The sequence below is a fragment of the Schistocerca americana genome, chromosome X, assembly GCF_021461395.2.
Source record: "Schistocerca americana isolate TAMUIC-IGC-003095 chromosome X, iqSchAmer2.1, whole genome shotgun sequence".
NCBI classification, from domain to species: domain Eukaryota; kingdom Metazoa; phylum Arthropoda; class Insecta; order Orthoptera; family Acrididae; genus Schistocerca; species Schistocerca americana.
The window spans coordinates 700,568,637-700,590,682 of NC_060130.1; the positions used below are offsets into that span (position 1 = coordinate 700,568,637).

The 22,046-nt window shown below is 38.5% G+C and overlaps 1 protein-coding gene across 2 annotated transcripts in view; it reads right to left on the minus strand.

The window, feature by feature from the left end:
- Window positions 1-22,046, minus strand: part of LOC124555146 (THUMP domain-containing protein 3-like) — a 116,246-nt gene that overhangs the window by 25,685 nt on the left and 68,515 nt on the right. For both annotated transcript variants that reach the window (XM_047128960.1, XM_047128959.1), the window contains one exon: window positions 15,139-15,324. In XM_047128960.1, the coding sequence (XP_046984916.1) occupies window positions 15,139-15,324 (186 nt within the window). The remainder of the gene's footprint in view (window positions 1-15,138; window positions 15,325-22,046) is intronic.

The following is a 22,046-nucleotide window of genomic DNA, read 5'->3' on the forward strand; positions in this document are numbered from 1 at the left end:
ACTAATACTGTATTGAACATTAGAGGGTTGCTTTTTCTACTCATCTGCACTAGCCTACACTTTCCTCCGTTTAGAGCAAGCTTCCATTCATCCATCATTTTTATGTTCAGGTGATTGGAATTGAGTTGAGTGAGAAATCTATTCAGTTCATCTCTTCCATGTGGCCATGTAATGAAGGTATTGTTAACATACAGGAAGATGCTGGTTGATTTCATGGAGCAAGTTTTCACTCTTACATCTTCAAAGTTTTCCTTATGCAAGTTGCCCCAGCACCAGTCAGAGTGGGCTGCTGATTACAATCCCTTCCATCTACTCATATTGTACCCCTTTAAAAAGATCATGTGGAGATTAGCACATACTTGTAAAGGTTAGTGCTCTCTCAGTCCAATCTTTAACACTAGGCTCTAAAGCTCTTGCAAGGGACTCCTAGTAATGAGGGAGACAATGTCAAAACTTACGAGGATTTAAGATTCCCTAGGCCTGTAGGTTTTCAGCTATTGTATACTGCATTTAGGAAATACATGACATGGAGTACAACTGAATCCGAGACCTGGCTAAAACTGACATTACTGGGACTGTATCTTAGAGGACTCTATTGAGACAAGATACAGAGATCTTATAATCAACTGGGTTTAACAAGGGCAAAGAATGAGACTAAGAGCAAACATAATATACTGATTCCTCGTTTTGATGGAGTTGCTACAGCCACCAGGCCAATGCAAGCCCTGGAGAACAAACCAGCAGGTTGAAACACAAAGCCCTGATGACTCAAAACAGGTTTTGGACGAAATAAATAATGCACAGCCAAGATGGCACTGACACGTCAGTGCAGTGACAGCTCAATCTCCACAAAAAACCTTACATGCATGCAAAATACGTGAAAAATGGGCGTTAATAGGTGTATTATGTGTGAAGAATAACTTCTGGTTTCATGAGAAGTGCGCAAAGTCAACTTAAAAATTTTTAAATCATGAGTTTCCTTGACTGTGCCATGTATGTGGACATGGTGAATGTGTGTAGTTGATAAACACAGTGAGCTCTAACAACAAAATTATCAAGTTGTTGAAGAGAGACACTGAAGTTCTTATAGACAAAATAAATTTTTTGAAAGAAGAAGACACAAGAATCAAAAATGAAAAAAAAGTTAAGAGCTGATGAAAATACCAACAAAGTGACAAAACATAACCACAAAAACTCGTGCACATGATAGAACAGACTTCAGTAATGTGACAGTCTGGCGTGAATGACAAAATTGCAAATAACAATCAGCGTACAAAACTAACAGAAACATATAAGTGGACCAACATAAAATACAAAAACAGTACACACAGTGTTGGACAAAGAGTCAAAAATGAATTTCTAATAATCAGGGATTCTATGATTAAAAATGTTGTAACTCCAAGCTGCACAACTGACCCAAGGATAAGTACTCATAATTAAATAAGCATTTGAAGAATGTTCTTGAAGCAAAAACAGACTAACAAAAAGTGTAAACTGTAATGCAAATTAAAAAGCAGTTTTTATCCATGTGGGGATAAATGCCTTCGAAGCTACGGTGAAAATGATGTCATCAACAAAACAAGAAATGTGATCACAACAATGAGAAATGTATTTCCATCATCAAGAGTGGCATTCTCTATAAAAGATTAGTGAGCAACAAATACATAGGCAAAATAATCAACAGCATCAGAGAACAGTGTAACAGCATAGGAACAATATTTGTAGAGAGCCAAGTACGTTATAACCACACATTGCTTAGCACAGGGTGGCCTACATTTAAACAGGTTATGGTCAGCAAAATTCAGCAAGATATTTAGTGATATGTGCAAAATTATAAATAACAAGGGAATCTAAATGTGAATGATGGAGGTTACAAGCTACCTAAAGGAACAAAATGTAAAAATACATCAAGGAAACCCATTCTTAAAACAATAGTAAAAGTTCATCTTTGTTGCTGTCCTTAAGGTGAGGTTCAACAGCTGTAAGGTATTTTACAAAACATATTTTAACAATCAGCTGTTTATTTTTCCCATTAGTCATTTACTGGTTTTGGTTATTAACCACCATCCAGCATGTAGGGTACAAAGATTAGTTAAACTGATTAGAGTAATTGTTTGTCTTGTTTTTCCTGTGATGTCTGTCTATTTGACATGAGATATGACTGTCAGTATTCTAAGATAAATTATGTCAGATATTTGTACAATTTCACTGAATAATTTTGATACTGTTCAGCTTCAAAGCAATATGGGGTGCTTTTAACTAATCTGTTGTACCGTAAATCCTGGATGATGTTTAATAACTAAAGCCAGTAGACAACTAATGGGACAAATAAACAGTTGATAATTAAAATGTATTTTATAAAAAAAATCATTTTTGGTGCATTTAAACATAAATGGCTTACATACAAAATGTAGGACTGACAGAGAAGAAAAATTTGACAATCTACAAATTTTCTTGGCAGGAGGGAGAAATATATCAGTCTTCGCCAAAACGAACAATCCTTAAAAATTATAGAACTATGTTATAGATGGTACCTCTTGTAAAAGTAATAAAATTCATGGAAGTTCCTGCATACTAATTAAAAATTCTTTAACATATAAGGTAAGAGATGACTTTAATTTTCTAAATGATGAGGACATATTTGAAAGTGGCTTTACAGAAGTAGATGGACAAAATATTGTAATAATTTTGAGATACAGAATCCCAGGAAAAGAAGTAGCAAAAGTATTTCTGTTTAAGTAAGGTGTCTCTTACAGAAATAGAAAAGCAAAGAAGAGCAGAAGAAAAGGATTGCTATAGCTGTTGATTTTAACATAAATCTAATAAAGGAATCTGATGAATCAATGGAATTTATTGATCTTATTCAAGCATTTGGTTTCAAGCTAAACTTCACCGAATTCACAAGACAGAGTAAACAAACTGCAAATTGAATAGATAACATTCTGACATATTATTCATTTGATCACACAAAAAATTCTGCATTGATTCAGGTATTTTTGATTGTTCTGCACTGGTTTTGGAGCTACCAAAAAGAAATGAAACAGCCATTAGAAAAATGGGCATCAAACAATGCTTCAGTAGGAAAATACAGACTTGTTCTACTTTAGGCTTAAAGAAGTAAACTGGCCAGTGGATCACTCTACTACAAGTTCTAAAAATTATGGCATGTTTCTTGAGACATTTTACTGAAATATTTCCTCCCACAGTCTGCAATAAAAATATGACAATTAAACTGAAATGGATAACTGCTTGTACAAAGGTGTCACATGCCAGAAAAAGACAGTTACATAATCAACTGTAAAGTGATAAGAATGTAGAGTATTAAACCATGCAAAAAGATATAAAACTGCATTTTGAAGGGTGGCAAAGGCAGCAAACCAAATGGCACACAAAAAATTCATTCGGAATCATACAAAAAGATCAAAGGCGGTATGGTCAGTTGTAAAATCTGGACTAGGTGTAATAGCTGGCAGTCCACAAATTTCCAAAATTAAAACAGGTGTCAAATCCATTGTAAATACTTCAGAAACACCAGAATACTTCAATGAGTTTTTTTTAGAAATGTATCAAAATCAGATGTTTATGTAAGTGGATATATAGATAATATCCAACTCTTTGGTTTCAATCAGGATAACAGACAAGTTTATGTAGTAGTAAAGCCATTACTCAACAAAGACTCAAGGGTAGATGCAGGAAACTACCAATCAGTAAGTCTTCTCCCCACATTTTCAAAAATATCAGAAAAATTTGGTGCAATCCGGATCCAAAATTTCATGGCAAAATCTAATAGCATCAAATTAAATCACTTTGGCTTCCAGAAAAGGAACAGTACAATATGTGCCATCAACAAATTTACTGAGAAAATTTGTTTATCTCTGGGCAAATCGCAAAATGTCACAAGAATTTTCTGTGATCTTATGAAGTTTTTTTACAATATAGACCACTCTCTACTGTAACATAAATTGGAAAGGTACAGAATAAATGATAGTGCCTTTAAATGGTTCAAATTATATTTAACAGACAGAAAGCAAAGTGTAGTTGTAATTCCAGGTACAAAAAATTGTTTCTCGGAAAGGAAAATTATTTCACAGGGAATCCCACAAGCATCCATCTTAAGCCCAATCCTGATTTACCTCTAAATACAACATCCCACTCAGCTGCTCAGATGAGACCACAGAACAAATTCCTCAAAGAGTCATTGACACCCTAAATAATTTAGAACACTGATTTGATATAAATGGATTAAAACTTAACGTGAAAGAAACTGACCTTACACAGTTCAAAACTAAACGTTCAGAACCAAGTGATTTCCAACTTACACATAAAAATCAGGAACTTAAGGATGCAGAATTCGTCAATTTCCTGGGGACATTTTTAGAAAAAAAAAAAATCATCCTGGTCTTTGCATATAAGCTAATTGGCAAACAAACTAAACAGTCTTGCATTTGCAATGACATTACTGTCTTATGCAAGGGACACTGACATTAGGAAAGTTGTTTTCCACAACTGTTTCAAAGCTGTTGTGTGATACGGAATAATCCCTTGGGGGCATACAAGTAATGTAAATAGATTATTATTAATTCAATAAACTATTATAGGAAATACGTGTAATATTAAGCCCAGAGAGTCATGTTGACTGTTATTCAGGGTCTAAAAATTCTAACTATTCCACGTATGTTCATATATGAACTGTTTGTCTTTATCTCTACCAATCCAGAATTATTTATAGTAAACCATTTTCAACATACGTATGACACCAGAAACGAAGAAAATTTCATGGTGCCATCTCATAGATTATAATTCTACTCCCAGATTTCTCAATACATGGCTATGAAAATTTATAATAAATTAAAAATGAAAAACTCACATTATGGAACTAAGTTTATTAAAGATAAAATTATACACCACACTAGTCCAAAAATGTTGTTATCCACTCATGGAATTTCTAAATAATGAAGAAGATTTCTTTGTAGAGTAATGAAGCAAATGTGGAATGATTTTTGTAAATTAGGATTGTTTTTGTTCTTTGTTTGACACACTGTGTGTCTCTCTGGTATGTTATATACAGGGTGTCCCATTTATCTTGACACCTAAATAACTGTTTGTTCAAATGCAAATTACAAAATGTTTCAAGCAAATGTTCTTTACCCGTCAAGGGGTCATCAATCAGCATGATTGCCTTTGTCGTAGCTTTGTTTTTTTAAAAAGATATGAACAGCAGTATGGCTTTTTTAAATGACACGCTGTATTTTTTATTCAGTAATTCATTTCCTCTCCTAAAGACCTATTCAAAAATGTATCACAGTGTACCATTCACTGAAACACAATGTTATTAATTACATAACACAACATTGACTTTGAGCCCAGGATCACAGATTCGTCCACTTGCTGGAGTTGTCAGAAAACAAATGAAAACCAAGTAAAAACATAAGACAAAATTGACTTTGACTCTCCTGTACCATTGCCCAGGAGTAGAACATTCAAAGGTGCTCAAAGTGGTGACCCCGGACACTAATACAATGGTGCACTTGTTGAATGAAAGAATTATTTATTGCTTCCAGTGTTGCCTGCTGAGGAGAATTACAAGCAAGCACGATACATTCCTGCACGTCCTCTGGAGTTGTTGGAATATCACGATAGACGTCTTTAATGCATCCCCAAAGAAAAAAGTCCAGAGGATCTAAATCAGAAGACCTAGCAGGCCAAGTAACTGTTCCTCCTCGACCAATCCATCTGGCAGGATACCTTCGGTTCAGAGCACGACGTGCATGCAAGGCATTATGTGCTCGACATCCATCGTGCTGATACCACATAAGCATTATGTTCTTAGCGGCACTTCATCCAGAAGAGGAGTAATAATTTGTGTGAGGAAGTTGGCATACGCTGTGGCGTTTAGACTACCACTGATGAAATAAGGGCCAATAATGGTAGCACCAAACATCCCACATCAGACGTTAACTCTCCATTGACGCTGATGTTCCACCTGTCTAAGCCATCGTGGGTTGTTGCTGGACCAATAATGCATGTTCCTCGTATTTACCTGTCTTTTGTTTGAGAGGGAACATTCATTGGTAAATAGAACATTGGAGGAGAAGTTCGGGTTGGAGAGGATTTGCTATTGTGCCCACTGACAGAACTGTACACGATTCTGGAAATCATTCCCATGCAATCTTGAAGTAGGTGTACATGGTATGGATGGAACTGGTGACGTGTAAGAATACGATGTACACTGGTTTCAGAAAAGCCAATCTCGTGCTCAAGCTGCCATGTGCTCACATGTGGATTCATAGCAATGGAAGTGAGAACAGTAACTTCGGCAGCTTCGTCTGTGCAAGTGCTACAATGATTCCATTGTCATGGGTTGAAACTTCCCATTTCCTGAATCATCGCAACAAGACGAGAAAATATCCATCGGGAAGATGGGTTCTTGTCAGGATATCGCTCTCTGTACAGTTCCACTGCCTGCGTAGCATTTTGCCCATCTTCAACAACAACAATAAAAGAAATGTTATGTCGATGCAGTCTGTAGGAAGAACAGCCTTTACTGTATGCCTACTGTACTAAAGTATTGCAATTACTGTTCCGCTAACTTACGTTCCCCATAGATGAGTAGCATTTCTACCTTCTCTTTGTTGGTGTAGATTCTACTCACACAACTCTTCAACTGACGATGATTGACAGAATGACGGGTGTGCATTCTGCTTATGTTTACATTTGTCCTCTGTCAACACCAGCACGTGGATGTGTTCCATTACCCTCAGTACCTGCACTAAGCACTGGGAGTATCAATGTCAAAGTTGTGTTATGTAATTAATAACGTTGTGATTCAGTGAATGGTACACTGTGATACATTTTTGAATAGGTCTTTAGGAAAGGAAATGAATTATCGAATAAAAAATAAAGGGTGCCATTTAAAAAAGTCATACCACTGTTCATATCTTTGTAAAAAACAAAGCTACAATGAAAGCAATCATGCTGATTCATGTCCCCCTGATGGCTAAATAACATTTGCTTGAAACATTTTATAACTGGCATCTGGACAAACAGTTATTTAAGATGGTCAAGAGAGATGGGAACCCTGTATACGGCCGAGTATCCTAGCCTTTAAATCAATGGTTTACATATGTATGTCATGAGACAATAAATTCTGATTCTGACATACTGGAAGAAGTGGAAATTTACAGACTAGTCTGATAGGATTTTTAATCAGTAGAAAAAGTTACTGAAAAAAAAATTTCTCAAAAATTTTGTGCCTGTCCTACGAATAATTTTATAGTCCCTTAGAGAATGACTTTCCAACTAGAGTTTAGTAAAACAGCAGCATAGACAGAAATTATATTCATAGACTGTTCTCTAGTTGATGGGCATACTGTGAGAAAAATTAGTAACGGGCTGTCAGACCATGATTCACAGAAAGTATTACTGAAAGAAATCAAGGTAGAATCATATCCCAAAGTAGCAAAAGGGATAACCTAGTAGGAAGTCTACTATATAGTTGTCTTGAATGACAAATATAATACATTTCTTCAAGCCTTTATCACTTTCTTTAATAGCTATAGCCTATTAAAAAAGTGCAGGCACATACACAGCATTAATATGCAACCAATGTGGATAACTAGGGCCATTAGAATGTTAGGCAGGAGGAAACAGGAACTGTATCATAATGTGAAGAGCAATTACAGGCAGTAACAGAATTTTACAACAGATAATACTGCAAAGTACAGAGGAATGTTATCAGACAGGCTAAAGCAATGCATCACACCTGAGAATAGGAAGCTCTCAGAACAAAATTAAAACTATGTGGTCAGTTGTAAGAGAGGTATCAGGGCACAAAATGGGTGATCAACACATTGCACCTCTCTTGTGTGAGAGTGAAACTGTTAGCAGCAGGAGGAGGAGATTAGTGATTAATGTCCACTGACAATGAGGCCATTAGACTGAGAACAAGCTCAGATTAGGGAAGGACAGAGAAGGAAATTGGTCGTGCCATTGCAAAGGAATCATCCTAGCATTTGCCTTAAGCGACTGGATGGCAGGACATGGGTTTGCACCATCGTCCTCCCAAAACTGTTAGCGATCCACCATAATCATGCAAAATATTTAATAATCACATCTTGTCAATAGTAGGCAAGATAAATCAAAATTTTACTGGTAAAGGTAAATACGTAGAACTCTTGAAAGCTGGTGTTTTGAAACAACTAATGTCACATGAAGCTACAGTAAACAAGCAAAGAGGGAACTGAACCATTTATAAGACCATTAAAGAGTATGGGTGTGAGGGAATTTCAGGTAGAATTATGAAAACCAGTGCAACATACATTAGTTTTGTATGTCATTAGTCACCCGTGCAATGAATCTTTCAGGTGTGGTAACATAGAAAAATACCAGTCAATTTCTTTACTACCTGTGCTTTCAGAAGTTTTTGAAACAGCAATGTATAAGAGAACAGTAGCGCATCTCAGTGCACATAATTTGGTGTCAGACTCTCCGTTTGGTTTTAGAAAGGGAGTACCTGCAGAAAATGCTAATTATTATTTTGTGTATGAGGCATTAGCAAGGATAGACAATAGATTGAGGACAGCAGCTATTTTATTTGATTTAACAAAAGTATTTGATTGCATGGACCATGTAATACCCCTGCATAAGTTGGAGTGTTACGCAATTAGCGGAAAATGCTCAACAGTGGTTTACTTCATATCTGGAAAGTAGGAAGTAGAATATTGACCTCCAGTGACCACAAATAGGAAGGGGGTTTGAATCTGACTAGAGTCATGTAAAATGTGCAGAGCCACAGGTTATGTTCTGGCTCCACTCCTTTTATTTAGCATCATATATGGTGTTATATTTTGGAGCAACTCTGTGCACTCACCAAGAATATTCTTAGTACAAAAACAGGCATCAAAATGATTTGCAGCAGTAGTTTGTGAACTCTGTGTAGGCTGTTGTTCAGGTGTTTCTGAATTCTAACTCTGCTGTTCCTGTAAATATATTCCATCATTGGATAATGTTGACGAGAGTGACATTTTCAGAAGGAATAGCAAAATCCCTTCAGAGGACAATGGATGGAAAAATGATACACACTTAGATAACACTTCCTTAAGCATTGTACAGAAAAGTCTGCACTATTCAGCAAGTTTCATTTTGAATAGGCTTCCAGGAGAACTGAAAAAAATTGAGTGCCCAAAGTATGCAGAAAGATGCAGAAAGAAATGAAGCATACCGTTTACGAATCATTTATTCATGTGCACCACAATCAGAAGATTGACATGCTGCAACAATCTGAAGAGAATATTTATGTGGTACCCAATCACAAGCATCATAATCAGACGACTAACATGCAGTCAGAATTTAAAGAGAACATTCACGAGCTACTCAATCTCAATGAACAGTACTTGTTGATTTGAATCTTGCTGTGTTTCAGTTTAATGTTACTTATGATTACAGTTATTATCCCGGTGTAAATATCGACAAAATGGATAAGGTGTGTGGGCGTTGTGGTTAACTTAAGTTCAGAAATGGAACACTAGGAATGTGCTGCACGAATGGCGAAATCAAATTGCCAACATTGCATCCACCACCTGACCCATTATCATCATTGCTTTCAGGTGACTCACCTGATTCTAAACGCTTTTAGCAGAACATTTGCAAATATCATTCAGTGTTTCAAATGACATCTTTTGGAGCTGACAAAGTTTTCCAAGATCAGTACATGCCTACTTTCAAAATTCAAAGACAAATATCTTAACGTGTTGCATCGTGTTCTTCCATAATGCACTGATACAATTATTCAAAACTTCAACTGACAACTTACAGGTGGATAATTACACAATTCACATATGATCAGACAAAACACCACTTGGACAGCATATTGGATGCTACAATGCACCTACCATCAATGAAGTTGCAACTGTCATAATTGACGAAGAATGTGATATGCATGATCTACTTCTCAAGCGATACAATTCAATGTGTTGATAAAACACATTGATCGCACAATGCGCTATAAATCCCAACATTTTTTGGGAGGGTTAGGGTGGATAACACTTCAATTTTATGCAAACTAACCCAATTACAGGTAAGTACATATATTTTTATTTAATTTTATCAAATGAAAATAATATTTTCTCTTTAACTTAAAAACATTCATAAGTGTAATTTACATTTTTCTTCTCCTTATTTTTCTTTATTCTTACAGGTGAAGAACTAAATTTAAAAAAGTATCAGTTCTGAATTATTATTCATACTGCATAATGACACTACAGAATGGAACAAATCATATTCTGCAATGCCAACTATTTCATCAATACATGGTAGACATGTATGAAAAAACTGAATCCGAATGTTTGTTTCTCGTTTGTTTAAATCAAACATCATTGCGTTCAGAAGAATACATTCATTTACGAGATGCAGCTGCGAACACAGAAATGTTTCTGACACTAGCAAAATTGACATTATTCCAGCAATATTCAATGGCAGCCCACGGAATATGTGTGAGTATGCACAAGATGCTATGATGTATGTGTTCATATGGCTGCAGTGTTCAAGGCAGTCACAGTCTCTTGACACTACATCATTTGATCATTGAAGCACATTATACCTTAAGAGATTCCACGAATACTAGGCTAAAGCCACATCCAAATAACATATCACAAGAGGAACAGAAACTAATGTACTGCCTTCACCTACACCTGTTGATGAAGCTATGGTTGTTTTTGTTGTGTATGAAGTACCACAGGGCTGTGCCCGTTTGACTTCAGAATGCACTAGGGGGTTTTCGTGATGATGAGGGATTAGGGTTGTGTGCCTGTTTTCAGTGTGCAAGTTTCTGTCTGGTGTTTTATTTATGTGTTATTGGTTCGTAAAGTGGCATGTAAGGGTTAATTTTAGGTGTTTGTGAGAAGATTCTGGTGGTTCGTGTCCATAATTTTGAATGGGAAAGTGGGGCAAAGTTTGTGTTGTGTCATAGAATTTTGTGAATTTGTCCTGAATAAGTGTGTAAATGGGGAATTGGCCTAAAAAGTCTCTTATGTATGTGTTGGCGACGTATCTGCTGGTGCCTGACATCACATGGACAACTTTGTTTTGGAGACATTGCAGTTGGGTTAGTGCTGCATCTGACACCATAGACCATACCTCTGAGCCATACAAGATGACCGGAAGTATAAGCTGGCACCAGAGGAGAAGCTTGCACTGGATGGTTAACCCATCACCTTTCAGCAGGGGATATAACCTACAGAAGTGTGTGCAGACTTTGTTTGCTGCGATGGTGAGGTGTCTCTTCCATTTTAGGTGTCAGTTTATTTCGAAGCCCAGGTAAATAACTTAATTTCTCGAGACCAAGTCTCTGCTGTCAATGGTGAGTTGATGGTCAGGGAGGTTGATTTTAGGGGTGAAATAGGTCAACTGGCACTTGGTGGGATTGATCTTTATTTTCCAGCAGTTACCACTGTGTTACTTTATTGAAATGTTGTTGGAGGCAACAGTGTATAAGGAGGAGGCTACGACTGCTTCTGCATATGGTGGTGCCATCTGCATAGAGAGCAATCTCTCCATGGATCTGCCTAGGGATTTCTTTCGTATATGTGGTGTAAAGAATGGGACCTAAAACCGATCCTTGAGGGACTCCTGCCACAATCTGCCATGTCTGGCTGGACTTGTCTCCCTTCCTTGCAAAAAACGTCCTGTAAGAAAGAACTCAATGACCCAGGTTAAGTGAAGTGAGTACCCTATCTAGCTTGTAGATTAGGCCATTGTGACAGACGTGATCAAATGCTTTTTCTATGTCCAGGAACATTGCTCCTGTTGCTTGTCTCCTTGCCTTTGACAGACAAATGTGTTCTACCACGCAGAAGGATTGTCGAATAGTGGAATGCTCAGCATAGGATATTGTTTTCAGTCAGGAATTGATGGAGGGGTGAAAGGATTATCAGTTCTAGAATTTTACTCAGGCCAGTTAGGAGAGAAATGGGCCTGTAGCTTTTGGGAAGGAGCAGGTTTTTATTAGGTTTGGATAGGGTGATGACCTTCGCAGTTTTCCACACTGAGGGGAAGAATATGAGTTTCAGGCAGGTGTTATAAACACTTGCTGGGTAGGATATGGCAGAAGGAAGAAGGTGTTTTAGGAGTGGGGTGCGGACTCAATTGGGACCAGGGGCTTCGTGGGTTCCCTGACACTTGATGAGTGCGCAGATTGTTGGTTCAATAAAGGCATGAATTCTGTTGTTGGGTGCATATTTCTTATCTGAGTTACCTGTCCGGTAACTGTTCTCTCCTGCCTATAGCTCTCGTCATCGTGGATGACATGTCTTCGGAATTGTGACTGCAATGATTTTTCCATTATTTCCGCCTTTTCTTGCTTGTCATATGCAAGACCATTCTCACTGTGGAATGGCTTGTTTTCTCTGGTGGGAGCTTTCTGCTGCTGGCTTATTTTCCAGATTTTGCATCTGGTAATGTCTGCTTCGGCGATCTTAGTTTCTCTTCCCAGCAGCGGCTTCTATGCTCTTGTAGTCTTTGTATCACCTGGTCCTCTAGACTCCAGAACAGGCGGTGGTCGGCTGGGTCGCGATAGCACTGCCATAGTCTATGCCTCCTGCGTTCGGCAACTATGAGGTCCCAGATATCAGAGGACAGGTTCCTGGTGTCAGGATCGGTAGTTATCCTGATGCTAGTTGCACAAGCACAGGCATGGAGGATGCCAGTGAATTTCTCAATGGCTTCGTCCAGTATCCTTCTGTCTGAAGTGGGAGAATTTCCTCCATGTGGTCTCCCACCAAGTAGGTATACGTGTCCCAGTTTGTAATTACATGTGTGTTTGCCATCCTCCTGGCATCGTCTTCGACACCGGTGAGATCCAGCATGACAGGACTGTGGTCAGAGTCCAACTCGTAGTGAACTGTGGCTGACACATCGAGATACAAGCTTTTCATGACAAAAATATCTAAGATATCAGAATTTCTGTCCATGCTGCCAGGAATGTGCGTGGACTCATCTGGGGTGATGACACTAACAGTGGCGTGCCCTTTGACAAACCCCTGTGAAGTCCTGCCACTTGCATTCTCGGCACGGCAGCCCCAGGCTCTATGTTTTGAATTTAGGTCCCGTCCCACCAATACACGATTGCCAGCCCTAAGCAGTACCTTAAGTTCCTGTGCTGTCATACATGAAGTTGGGGGGGGGGGGGGGGGAGGCGGAGGGGGGCCAAATAATTTGCCAAATGTTTTGGCCAATTTTGATTTCTACACCAGCAGTCTCAATAGTTTGAGTTCCAAGGGCCGCCCCTCCTGCCCTTAACCAATACCGCTGTCCCGCAGCCTGGGTGGTCCACACAGTCATATCAGTGGATGGTGTAATTACTGACAGTGAATCGGTCGTCTGGCTTCAGGTGTGTTTCTGTCAGATCCATAACATCAATCTTCCAAAACAGTTTTTCTAGTTTTACTGCCGTCATCATTCCAGGCTGCTATTTTTATTCTTCTGGACCTAGGGTGATCCACCAACACATGTCATCACTGAAGCTGTTCCTTTGGCAATAATCATAAATTTTGATAGTGCATCTGGCACAGCCTGGAGCTTTGCCAAGATGTACTTAAAAGTGTTAAACAGGGCGATAAGACTGAATCCAAAAAACAGTTGGTGCAGCTCTTTCAGCTTGCCGAGAAACGTACCTGGTTGAGTGCTGGGGGAAGATTGTGGCTGTGTGGCAGCAGTCTCCGTGCACTGGGGTGGGGAGGGCTGAGGTGGTGGGTCGTGCAGTGGCCAGGCGGCAGCGGCCATCAGGGCACGTGGTGGGGGAAGCACAGGGTAGGATTCAGGCCCTGGCACATTCAGTATGTGGCTTTTGACAACAGCAGAGTTTGTACCTGTGGCTGTGGCTGCGGAAGCAGAGCTCATGGCCGTTGTCGCAGCTGCAGTAGCACTTCGTGGGGACAACTGCGGGGGACAGCTCGGCATCAGTTTCAGTCTAATATTGCGGCGGCTGTAGTTTGCTGGATGACTGTTGCCACCGAGAGTGCATTTTCCCAAAGTGTCCCGTTTCTTGGTACACTTGTTAGTCAGGTGGGGGCTGGTGCATTTGACGCACTTCAGAAGGCGGTTGCAGTTCTTGGCGCTATTTGAAGAGCTGCTGACACTGGTGGCCAATAGTTTTCAATGGTTATGTTGCTATGCAGCATGTGTTTAATCATGTAAAGTTCGCAGTTCTTCTGGTCAGGGTTAGTATGGCTTTGAAGGATGCGCAATTTTTATAAACTTCACCTGGTTTTGCCAGGTCAGAGGTGTGTGTTTCTTGCATGACCTCTATGACTTTAAACTTGCAGAAGCCCTTTAATCACTGCCTTGAATGAGTCACATTCTATTGTTGGATAGGTGTGTCGGGGAATGTTGTTCCTCTGGAAATAATCTTTTATTGTCCTATAATTGGGAGGTGTGGAGGCCTGAAATTTTATCGTTGTGCCCCTACATGAGGTGTTGAGGCCACCTTTTAACATCTGCGCAATTTCTTTGATAATTTTCATGGTGCCATTTTGGATTGTGGAAACGATGGGGGGTATCTTTTCTCTCTTCTGATGTGGCTGGGGCCCTGATGTGGAGGTCTGATCCCTCTTCGCCACAATTTCATCCACTTACGGGGATGAAATCGGTGCAAAGCTGTTGGAGGTATTGAGGCTGGCGACTACAGTCTCCTCACCCAGCTCCATGTCATCTCAGGTAGCGGAACACTCTGAAGTAAGCCGGCTAGGAGCCGGACACTTCATCACTGGCATCTCATCTATGTCTGTTTGTTTGCGTGTTTTAGCTTTAGCGATGGTTGCGGGGGCCCAGAGACGGGGTGCCGCAGCGGAGTAGGGATTTGGGTTTACGCAATGTGTTTGCAGTAGTGGTTTCCAAAGTCAGATACACCTGTTGTAAGAAAAAATATTCTTTTTCATATAAGCAAGTCTGTGTGGTGTTACCAACTACAGCTGTATTTTAGATGTTATGAACACAATGTTGTAAACCATTTTCGAATACGTATGAGATATTAATTCGTGATACACCACACCAACAGAAGAAACAGAATTGGCTGAATCATAAAGTCCTAAATTTTAAATATGTTGATGCATTCTCATGTAAAAGAATTTTCACTCTCAAACTTACCAAATCTGTTACACAAAGGTCTATACATGAGTCTTTCAAGGGTAATTTTTGAGCATCCCAATTGAAAACATCGATGTTCGACACATGTTTTGCTGTCAACTCATTGATATTTAATTTGGTTCGTTCAATAGCTTTTGGGTGTATGTCTCCAGAAAGGAACAATGATCCAGGAAAAGAAAGTGCACCCTGAAACAAAATTAACAAAATTCAAAATGTTGAGAGAGCACACAAATGATTACACTCTTACACACAACACTACAAGGTATATGTTGTAATAATGATTTATATGTGTAGTGCAGAGGAAGTGTCCATTATTTCAGATCAAGCAAAGTTAACAACAACAGGTATCAGTATGTTGGTATTCTATTCTATACCTTCAACACAGTCAAGATGATCAGAGGAATATCTACTGCTTCATCAACATAGGTACAAAATAAAATAACTTACAACAATGCACACAATTTCAGATAGTGTTCTGTTGAAATTTTTTTACAAAAGTATTTTTTTATATGACTGACCAATGCATCACAGTCACTTTAGCATGTGTAAATCATTATTCTTTTACAGTGACCTTAAATATTTTTGCTTTACACAGCTACAAGTACCCACATAGCATTATAAGAAGTTTTGAATTTATAACAAAGTAGAGAAGTAAATATTCTAGACGGTACAGCTTTCCTTGATGCCACTATCTCTGAAGATACAATCAGTTTAGAGCGATAAATTAAAAATTTTGAGTAATGTATTCACACCAGTTATTTCACCAATGACTATCAGTAATAATATAGTCAGCTGCTGAAGCAGATGAATCACTATGAGAGGTGGTATATAATGTACCACTTGACTTATTATATCAGGTAACCAACAACAGCTGAATGTTGTTGTTGTTGTTGTTGTCTTCAGTCCTGAGACTGGTTTGATGCAGCTCTCCATGCTACTCTATCCTGTGCAAGCTTTTTCATCTCCCAGTACCTACTGCAACCTACATCCTTCTGAATCTGCTTAGTGTATTCATCTCTTGGTCTCCCTCTACGATTTTTACCCTCCACGCTGCCCTCCAATACTAAATTGGTGATCCCTTGATGCCTCAGAACATGTCCTACCAACCGATCCCTTCTTCTGGTCAAGTTGTGCCACAAACTTCTCTTCTCCCCAATCCTATTCAATACTTCCTCATTAGTTATGTGATCTACCCATCTAATCTTCAGCATTCTTCTGTAGCACCACATTTCGAAAGCTTCTATTCTCTTCTTGTCCAAACTGGTTATCGTCCATGTTTCACTTCCATACATGGCTACACTCCATACGAATACTTTCAGAAATGACTTCCTGGCACTTAAATCAATACTGGATGTTAACAAATTTCTCTTCTTCAGAAACGCTTTCCTTGCCATTGCCAGCCTACATTTTATATCCTCTCTACTTCGACCATCATCAGTTATTTTGCTCCCCAAATAGCAAAACTCCTTTACTACTTTAAGTGCCTCATTTCCTAATCTAATTCGCACAGCATCACCTGACTTAATTAGACTACATTCCATTATCCTTGTTTTGCTTTTGTAGATGTTCACCTTATATCCTCCTTTCAAGACACTGTCCATTCCATTCAACTGCTCTTCCAAGTCCTTTGCTGTCTCTGACAGAATTACAATGTCATCGGGCGAACCCCAAAGTTTTTATTTCTTCTCCATGAATTTTAATACCTACTCCGAATTTTTCTTTTGTTTCCTTTACTGCTTGCTCAATATACAGATTGAACAACATCGGGGAGAGGCTACAACCCTGTCTTACTCCCTTCCCAACCACTGCTTCCCTTTCATGTCCCTCGACTCTTATAACTGCCATCTGGTTTCTGTACAAACTGTAAATAGCCTTTCGCTCCCTGTATTTTACCCCTGCCACCTTCAGAATTTGAAAGAGAGTATTCCAGTCAACATTGTCAAAAGCTTTCTCTAAGTCTACAAATGTTAGAAATGTAGGTTTGCCTTTCCTTAATCTTTCTTCTAAGATAAGTCGTAAGGTCAGTATTGCCTCACGTGTTCCAGTGTTTCTACGGAATCCAAACTGATCATCCCCGAGGTTGGCTTCTACTAGTTTTTCCATTCGTCTGTAAAGAATTCGTGTTAGTATTTTGCAGCTGTGACTTATTAAACTGATAGTTCGGTAATTTTCACATCTGTCAACACCTGCCTTCTTTGGGATTGGAATTATTATATTCTTCTTGAAGTCTGAGGGTATTTCGCCTGTTTCATACATCTTGCTCACCAGATGGTAGAGTTTTGTCAGGACTGGCTCTCCCACGGCTGTCAGTAGTTCCAATGGAATATTGTCTACTCCGGGGGCCTTGTTTCAACTCAGGTCTTTCAGTGCTCTGTCAAACTCTTCACGCAGTATCATATCTCCCATTTCATCTTCATCTACATCCTCTTCCATTTCCATAATACTGTCCTCAAGTACATCGCCCTTGTATAGACCCTCTATATACTTCTTCCACCTTTCTGCTTTCCCTTCTTTGCTTAGAACTGCGTTTCCATCTGAGCTCTTGATATTCATACAAGTCGTTCTCTTTTCTGTCGAAGGTCTCTTTAATTTTCCTGTAGGCGGTATCTATCTTACCCCTAGTGAGATAGGCCTCTACATCCTTACATTTGTCCTCTAGCCATCCCTGCTTAGCCATTTTGCACTTCCTGTCGATCTCATTTTTGAGACGTTTGTATTCCTTTTTGCCTGTTTCACTTACTGCATTTTTATATTTTCTCCTTTCATCAATTAAATTCAATATTTCTTCTGTTACCCAAGGATTTCTTCTAGCCCTCGTCTTTTTACCTACTTGATCCTCTGCTGCCTTCACTACTTCATCCCTCAAAGCTACCCATTCTTCTTCTACTGTATTTATTTCCCCCATTCCTGTCAATTGCTCCCTTATGCTCTCCCTGAATCTCTGTACAACCTCTGGTTTTTTTAGTTTATCCAGGTCCCATCTCCTTAAATTCCCACCTTTTTGCAGTTTCTTCAGTTTTAATCTACAGGTCATAACCAATAGATTGTCGTCAGAGTCCACATCTGCCCCTGGAAATGTCTTACAATTTAAAACCTGGTTCTTAAATCTCTGTCTTACCATTATATAATCTATCTGATACCTTTTAGTATCTCCAGCTGAATGTAATCTACAAAAATTTGCATCTTCAAATTAAATATTAACAACTGTCATTGAACAAATGTCATGTGACTAGGGCCTCCCATCGGGTAGACTGCTCACCGGGTGCAAGTCTTTTGACTTGATGCCACTTCGGTGACTTGCATGTCGATAGGTCGATGGGGATGAAATGATGATGATTAGGACAACACAACACCCAGTCCCTGAGTGGACAAAATCTACGATGCAGCTGGGAATCAAACCCAGGCTCTTAGGATTGACATTCTGTCGCGCTGACCACTCAGCTACCAGGGACGGACAACAATTGTCATTAACATGGCATGAAAGTTATAGTGATAATGAAAATAACAGTGCAAGGGCAATGGCTGAAGGATGATCAGTGTGAGATAATTTACAACTATAAGTTATGTTTTGAAAATTGTTTTATTTCAACTTGTGTGAAGAATACAATGCCATCCCATCAATTTTAAGCTAATACAAAAAATTTACTCAAGAACCATTAGAAAACAGTAAACACAATGACAAACAACAATGTATTCAATTAGGTGGAAAATGTTTTTGAGTTATTCCATTAGCCAATTAAAGTAGTTCAAGAGTTATGAAGGCCCCACTGTGTCTACCTTGTACACTAGTAGCAACTGAAAATACAATATATAATGGAAGTAACTCTAGCACCAGTGTTCACAACTAATAGTTTTTCCCACAGAGTTCACATAAAAGTAGCAACTACATCAAACTTTTATCAGACTGGTCAAGTCATGCTTGCAGTTTAAATCTGCCATAGGGTATTATTTCTTACATTTTACTCTCTCATTTCTTATGCCGCAATGACAAACAGCAGTCACCTGCCAAATATCAGCTTGGCAGATTAGTAGTATCATTACCTACAAACTGTTCACAAACAAGTGTTTACCATCACATTAACATATTGTTGGCATTTAGCTATACACTATCAATTATAAACTAATGGGATTATTTTAAATTACACTTTTTATTTAATACAATATGATTTTTAATGTTCTTATAATTGTTCTTAACTTCTTGCTGCAAGTAATAGATTTGTCAAGTCTATCAAACCTATATGCACTACATGTACCTGGGCAATATCATTGGCAACTCTTAGACAACCTGCAGAATCTGTGTTATTCCTATAAGCAAAGCCTTGTGACTCCACTAGGTCATGCTTTTAATGGCTGCAGTCTCCAACACAAACGAGCCAACCAAAGGCAAATAAGGTCCTCAGATAAATCATCAGCTTGAAACCTGAAAATTGTTCCTAAGCCTCCGCAGGACAAATTGAGTCAATGCAGCAACTTTTGTTTCCTTGCAAAACTCACAAGGTGAGATCCATTTTCTGGAAACTATGTAAACTATATATTCCCACAAACAACTTGAAAAATGTAAAACAATGTAATCAAATAAAGCATACTAACAGTGGGCAAATGTAATAATAATAATAATAATAATTATTATTATTATTATTATTATTAAATACAGCTGCACTTTGGAGTTGGACAGACTATAAGGACTGCTTTTCCTTATGGACACATTCGAAGTCAGTTTGAATGCCATTATGTGTAGCAGGTCCTAGTTCAAGGTAAATTGAGAATTATTGAATTTGAGCATTTGTTTTACTTTTCTGCAAATTTCTTTCTTTGTATCAAATACATGCAAAATTTTAATTATGACAACTACTACATAGTGCCAGAAATTTTACAACTTGTAGTGTGTTATTTCTGATCATTCAGCCCTATACAGACTGTGATTACACAACTTCCTTTTTTCACTTTTTTGCCAGTATTCCTAATATTATGACACATTAACAAACTTTCTTCTACTGAGACTAGGATTATTCTGCTCTCTTAAAATACATATTTGTTACTGTCATTACTTGCATTCTGGAAGCATCACACTGTATATTTTTAATTGTATTATTAAGTTTTCTATGCCATTCCAGATTTCTTTGAGACCAAAAGATCCATGTCTTTCCTTTTCTCTGGAAACTGAAAAGGATATAATTTTTTTGTTTGAGTCTGATCAAACTCACAACTCCCATACAGTTGCCAGAGACTGCAGTCGTGTGCGTGTGTGTGTGTGTGTGTTTTGCATTCAAAGAAGAGTAAAGAAATTTATGAGGAGTGTTCAATAAATAATAAACACATTTTTTCTTGGCCAATTTTGGCTGAAAAAATACTGAATTTGTTGTGGGACATCATGGAATATTCTCACTTCAGCCCCTATAGTAGTTTCATGAAGCTCTGATAGATGACGACATCCATCATTCAAAATGGCATCTGTAAAGGCGGTGAATTTCGAGTAAAGAGCGGTCATGGTGTTTCTTTCACCAGAAAACCAGAGCATCACAGATATTCATAGGCTCTTTTAGAATGTCTAGGGAGACCTAGCAGTGAACAAAAGCACAGTGGGTCCCTCTCATTCAAGGTGGTTCACAATTAAACACCTTGGTGCACAACTGGGTGTGTGTGCTGGAAGTGGTGACACACTTGTCCACCAGCTGCGGTACTCAAAGGTGCAATGATCAACCTTGAAGTGTACTTCACCAGGACAACCCAAGCCTCACACAAGTTTACACACCTGAGAGAAGCTCACAAAACTTCAATGGACTGCTCTTTGTCATCCACCCAACAGCACGCATCTCAAGCCTTCCAACTTAAATCTCCTTGGCCCAATGGGAAGCAGTACATGGATTATGGGGAAATTATTGATGAGGCAAGATGTTGGCTCCAACATAACTAGCAGAGTCATACCATGTGGGCATACAGGCCCTCCCAGTAATGGGGCATAAGACCGTTGAATTGAACAGAAATTATGGTGAAAAATAGGGTTTGCAACCAAAAGAGTGGAGAATAATGTGGTGTATTAGATCTTGAATAAAATCAACCTGTTTTCAGAAAAAAATTACTTATTGAATGCTTCTCATATTTCTACCTCCCACATCTATCTTACAAAATAACACACTGGTAAGACCACAGAAATTTGACCTCATACAGAGGTTCATCAACAGTTCTATGCAAATGGAACAAGAAAGAAGGGCAAAAGTTGTGGCAGTACATAAAGTACTCTCTGCTACATACAGTAAGGTATCTCTAAGAGCACAAATGTAAATGGAGATATGTAGTGAAAGTTGACATCTCATTTTTTAGCAGTCAGACTTTTCACTGAAGTTCTGTATTCAGTAAATGTGATGCATGTCATTTGTAAAAGATAAACATCTTTTAGTAAAGACTTATTATCAAAAATACAAATATGCAAGTGCAGCTTTGAGCTTTTGTTGCTCAATGCCAGGAACTAGAACTGGTATATGCCAACGTATTTTTCCTTTGCTGAAATCCACACTGGGAAATAGGGAAGACAAGGGCTGATTAAAACATTGTATGAATGGCATGAGGCCTAAAACATCAGCTGAAACTGTGTACAATGTTGAACATGATACCAACAAAACAAGATACAGCTTCCTCACTTGAGGATTGTGGTGCATGCCAAATTTGAAAATAAAGTGACATTTCACATGGGACTGCAAGGCGATCATTCAGGGGCATTCTCAAGATGTACCTTTCCAAAACTGAACCCATACAGCAACTAAAACCAATCCAATGTGGCACACATTACGAGCCTGCTAAACACATCTGTCTACAAATGGAAAATAAGATGAACTGCTTGTCAAACATCTTGTAGACAAAAGAACTGCACTTTTCACTTCATGTAAATGTAAATTAAAATTCATGTAACT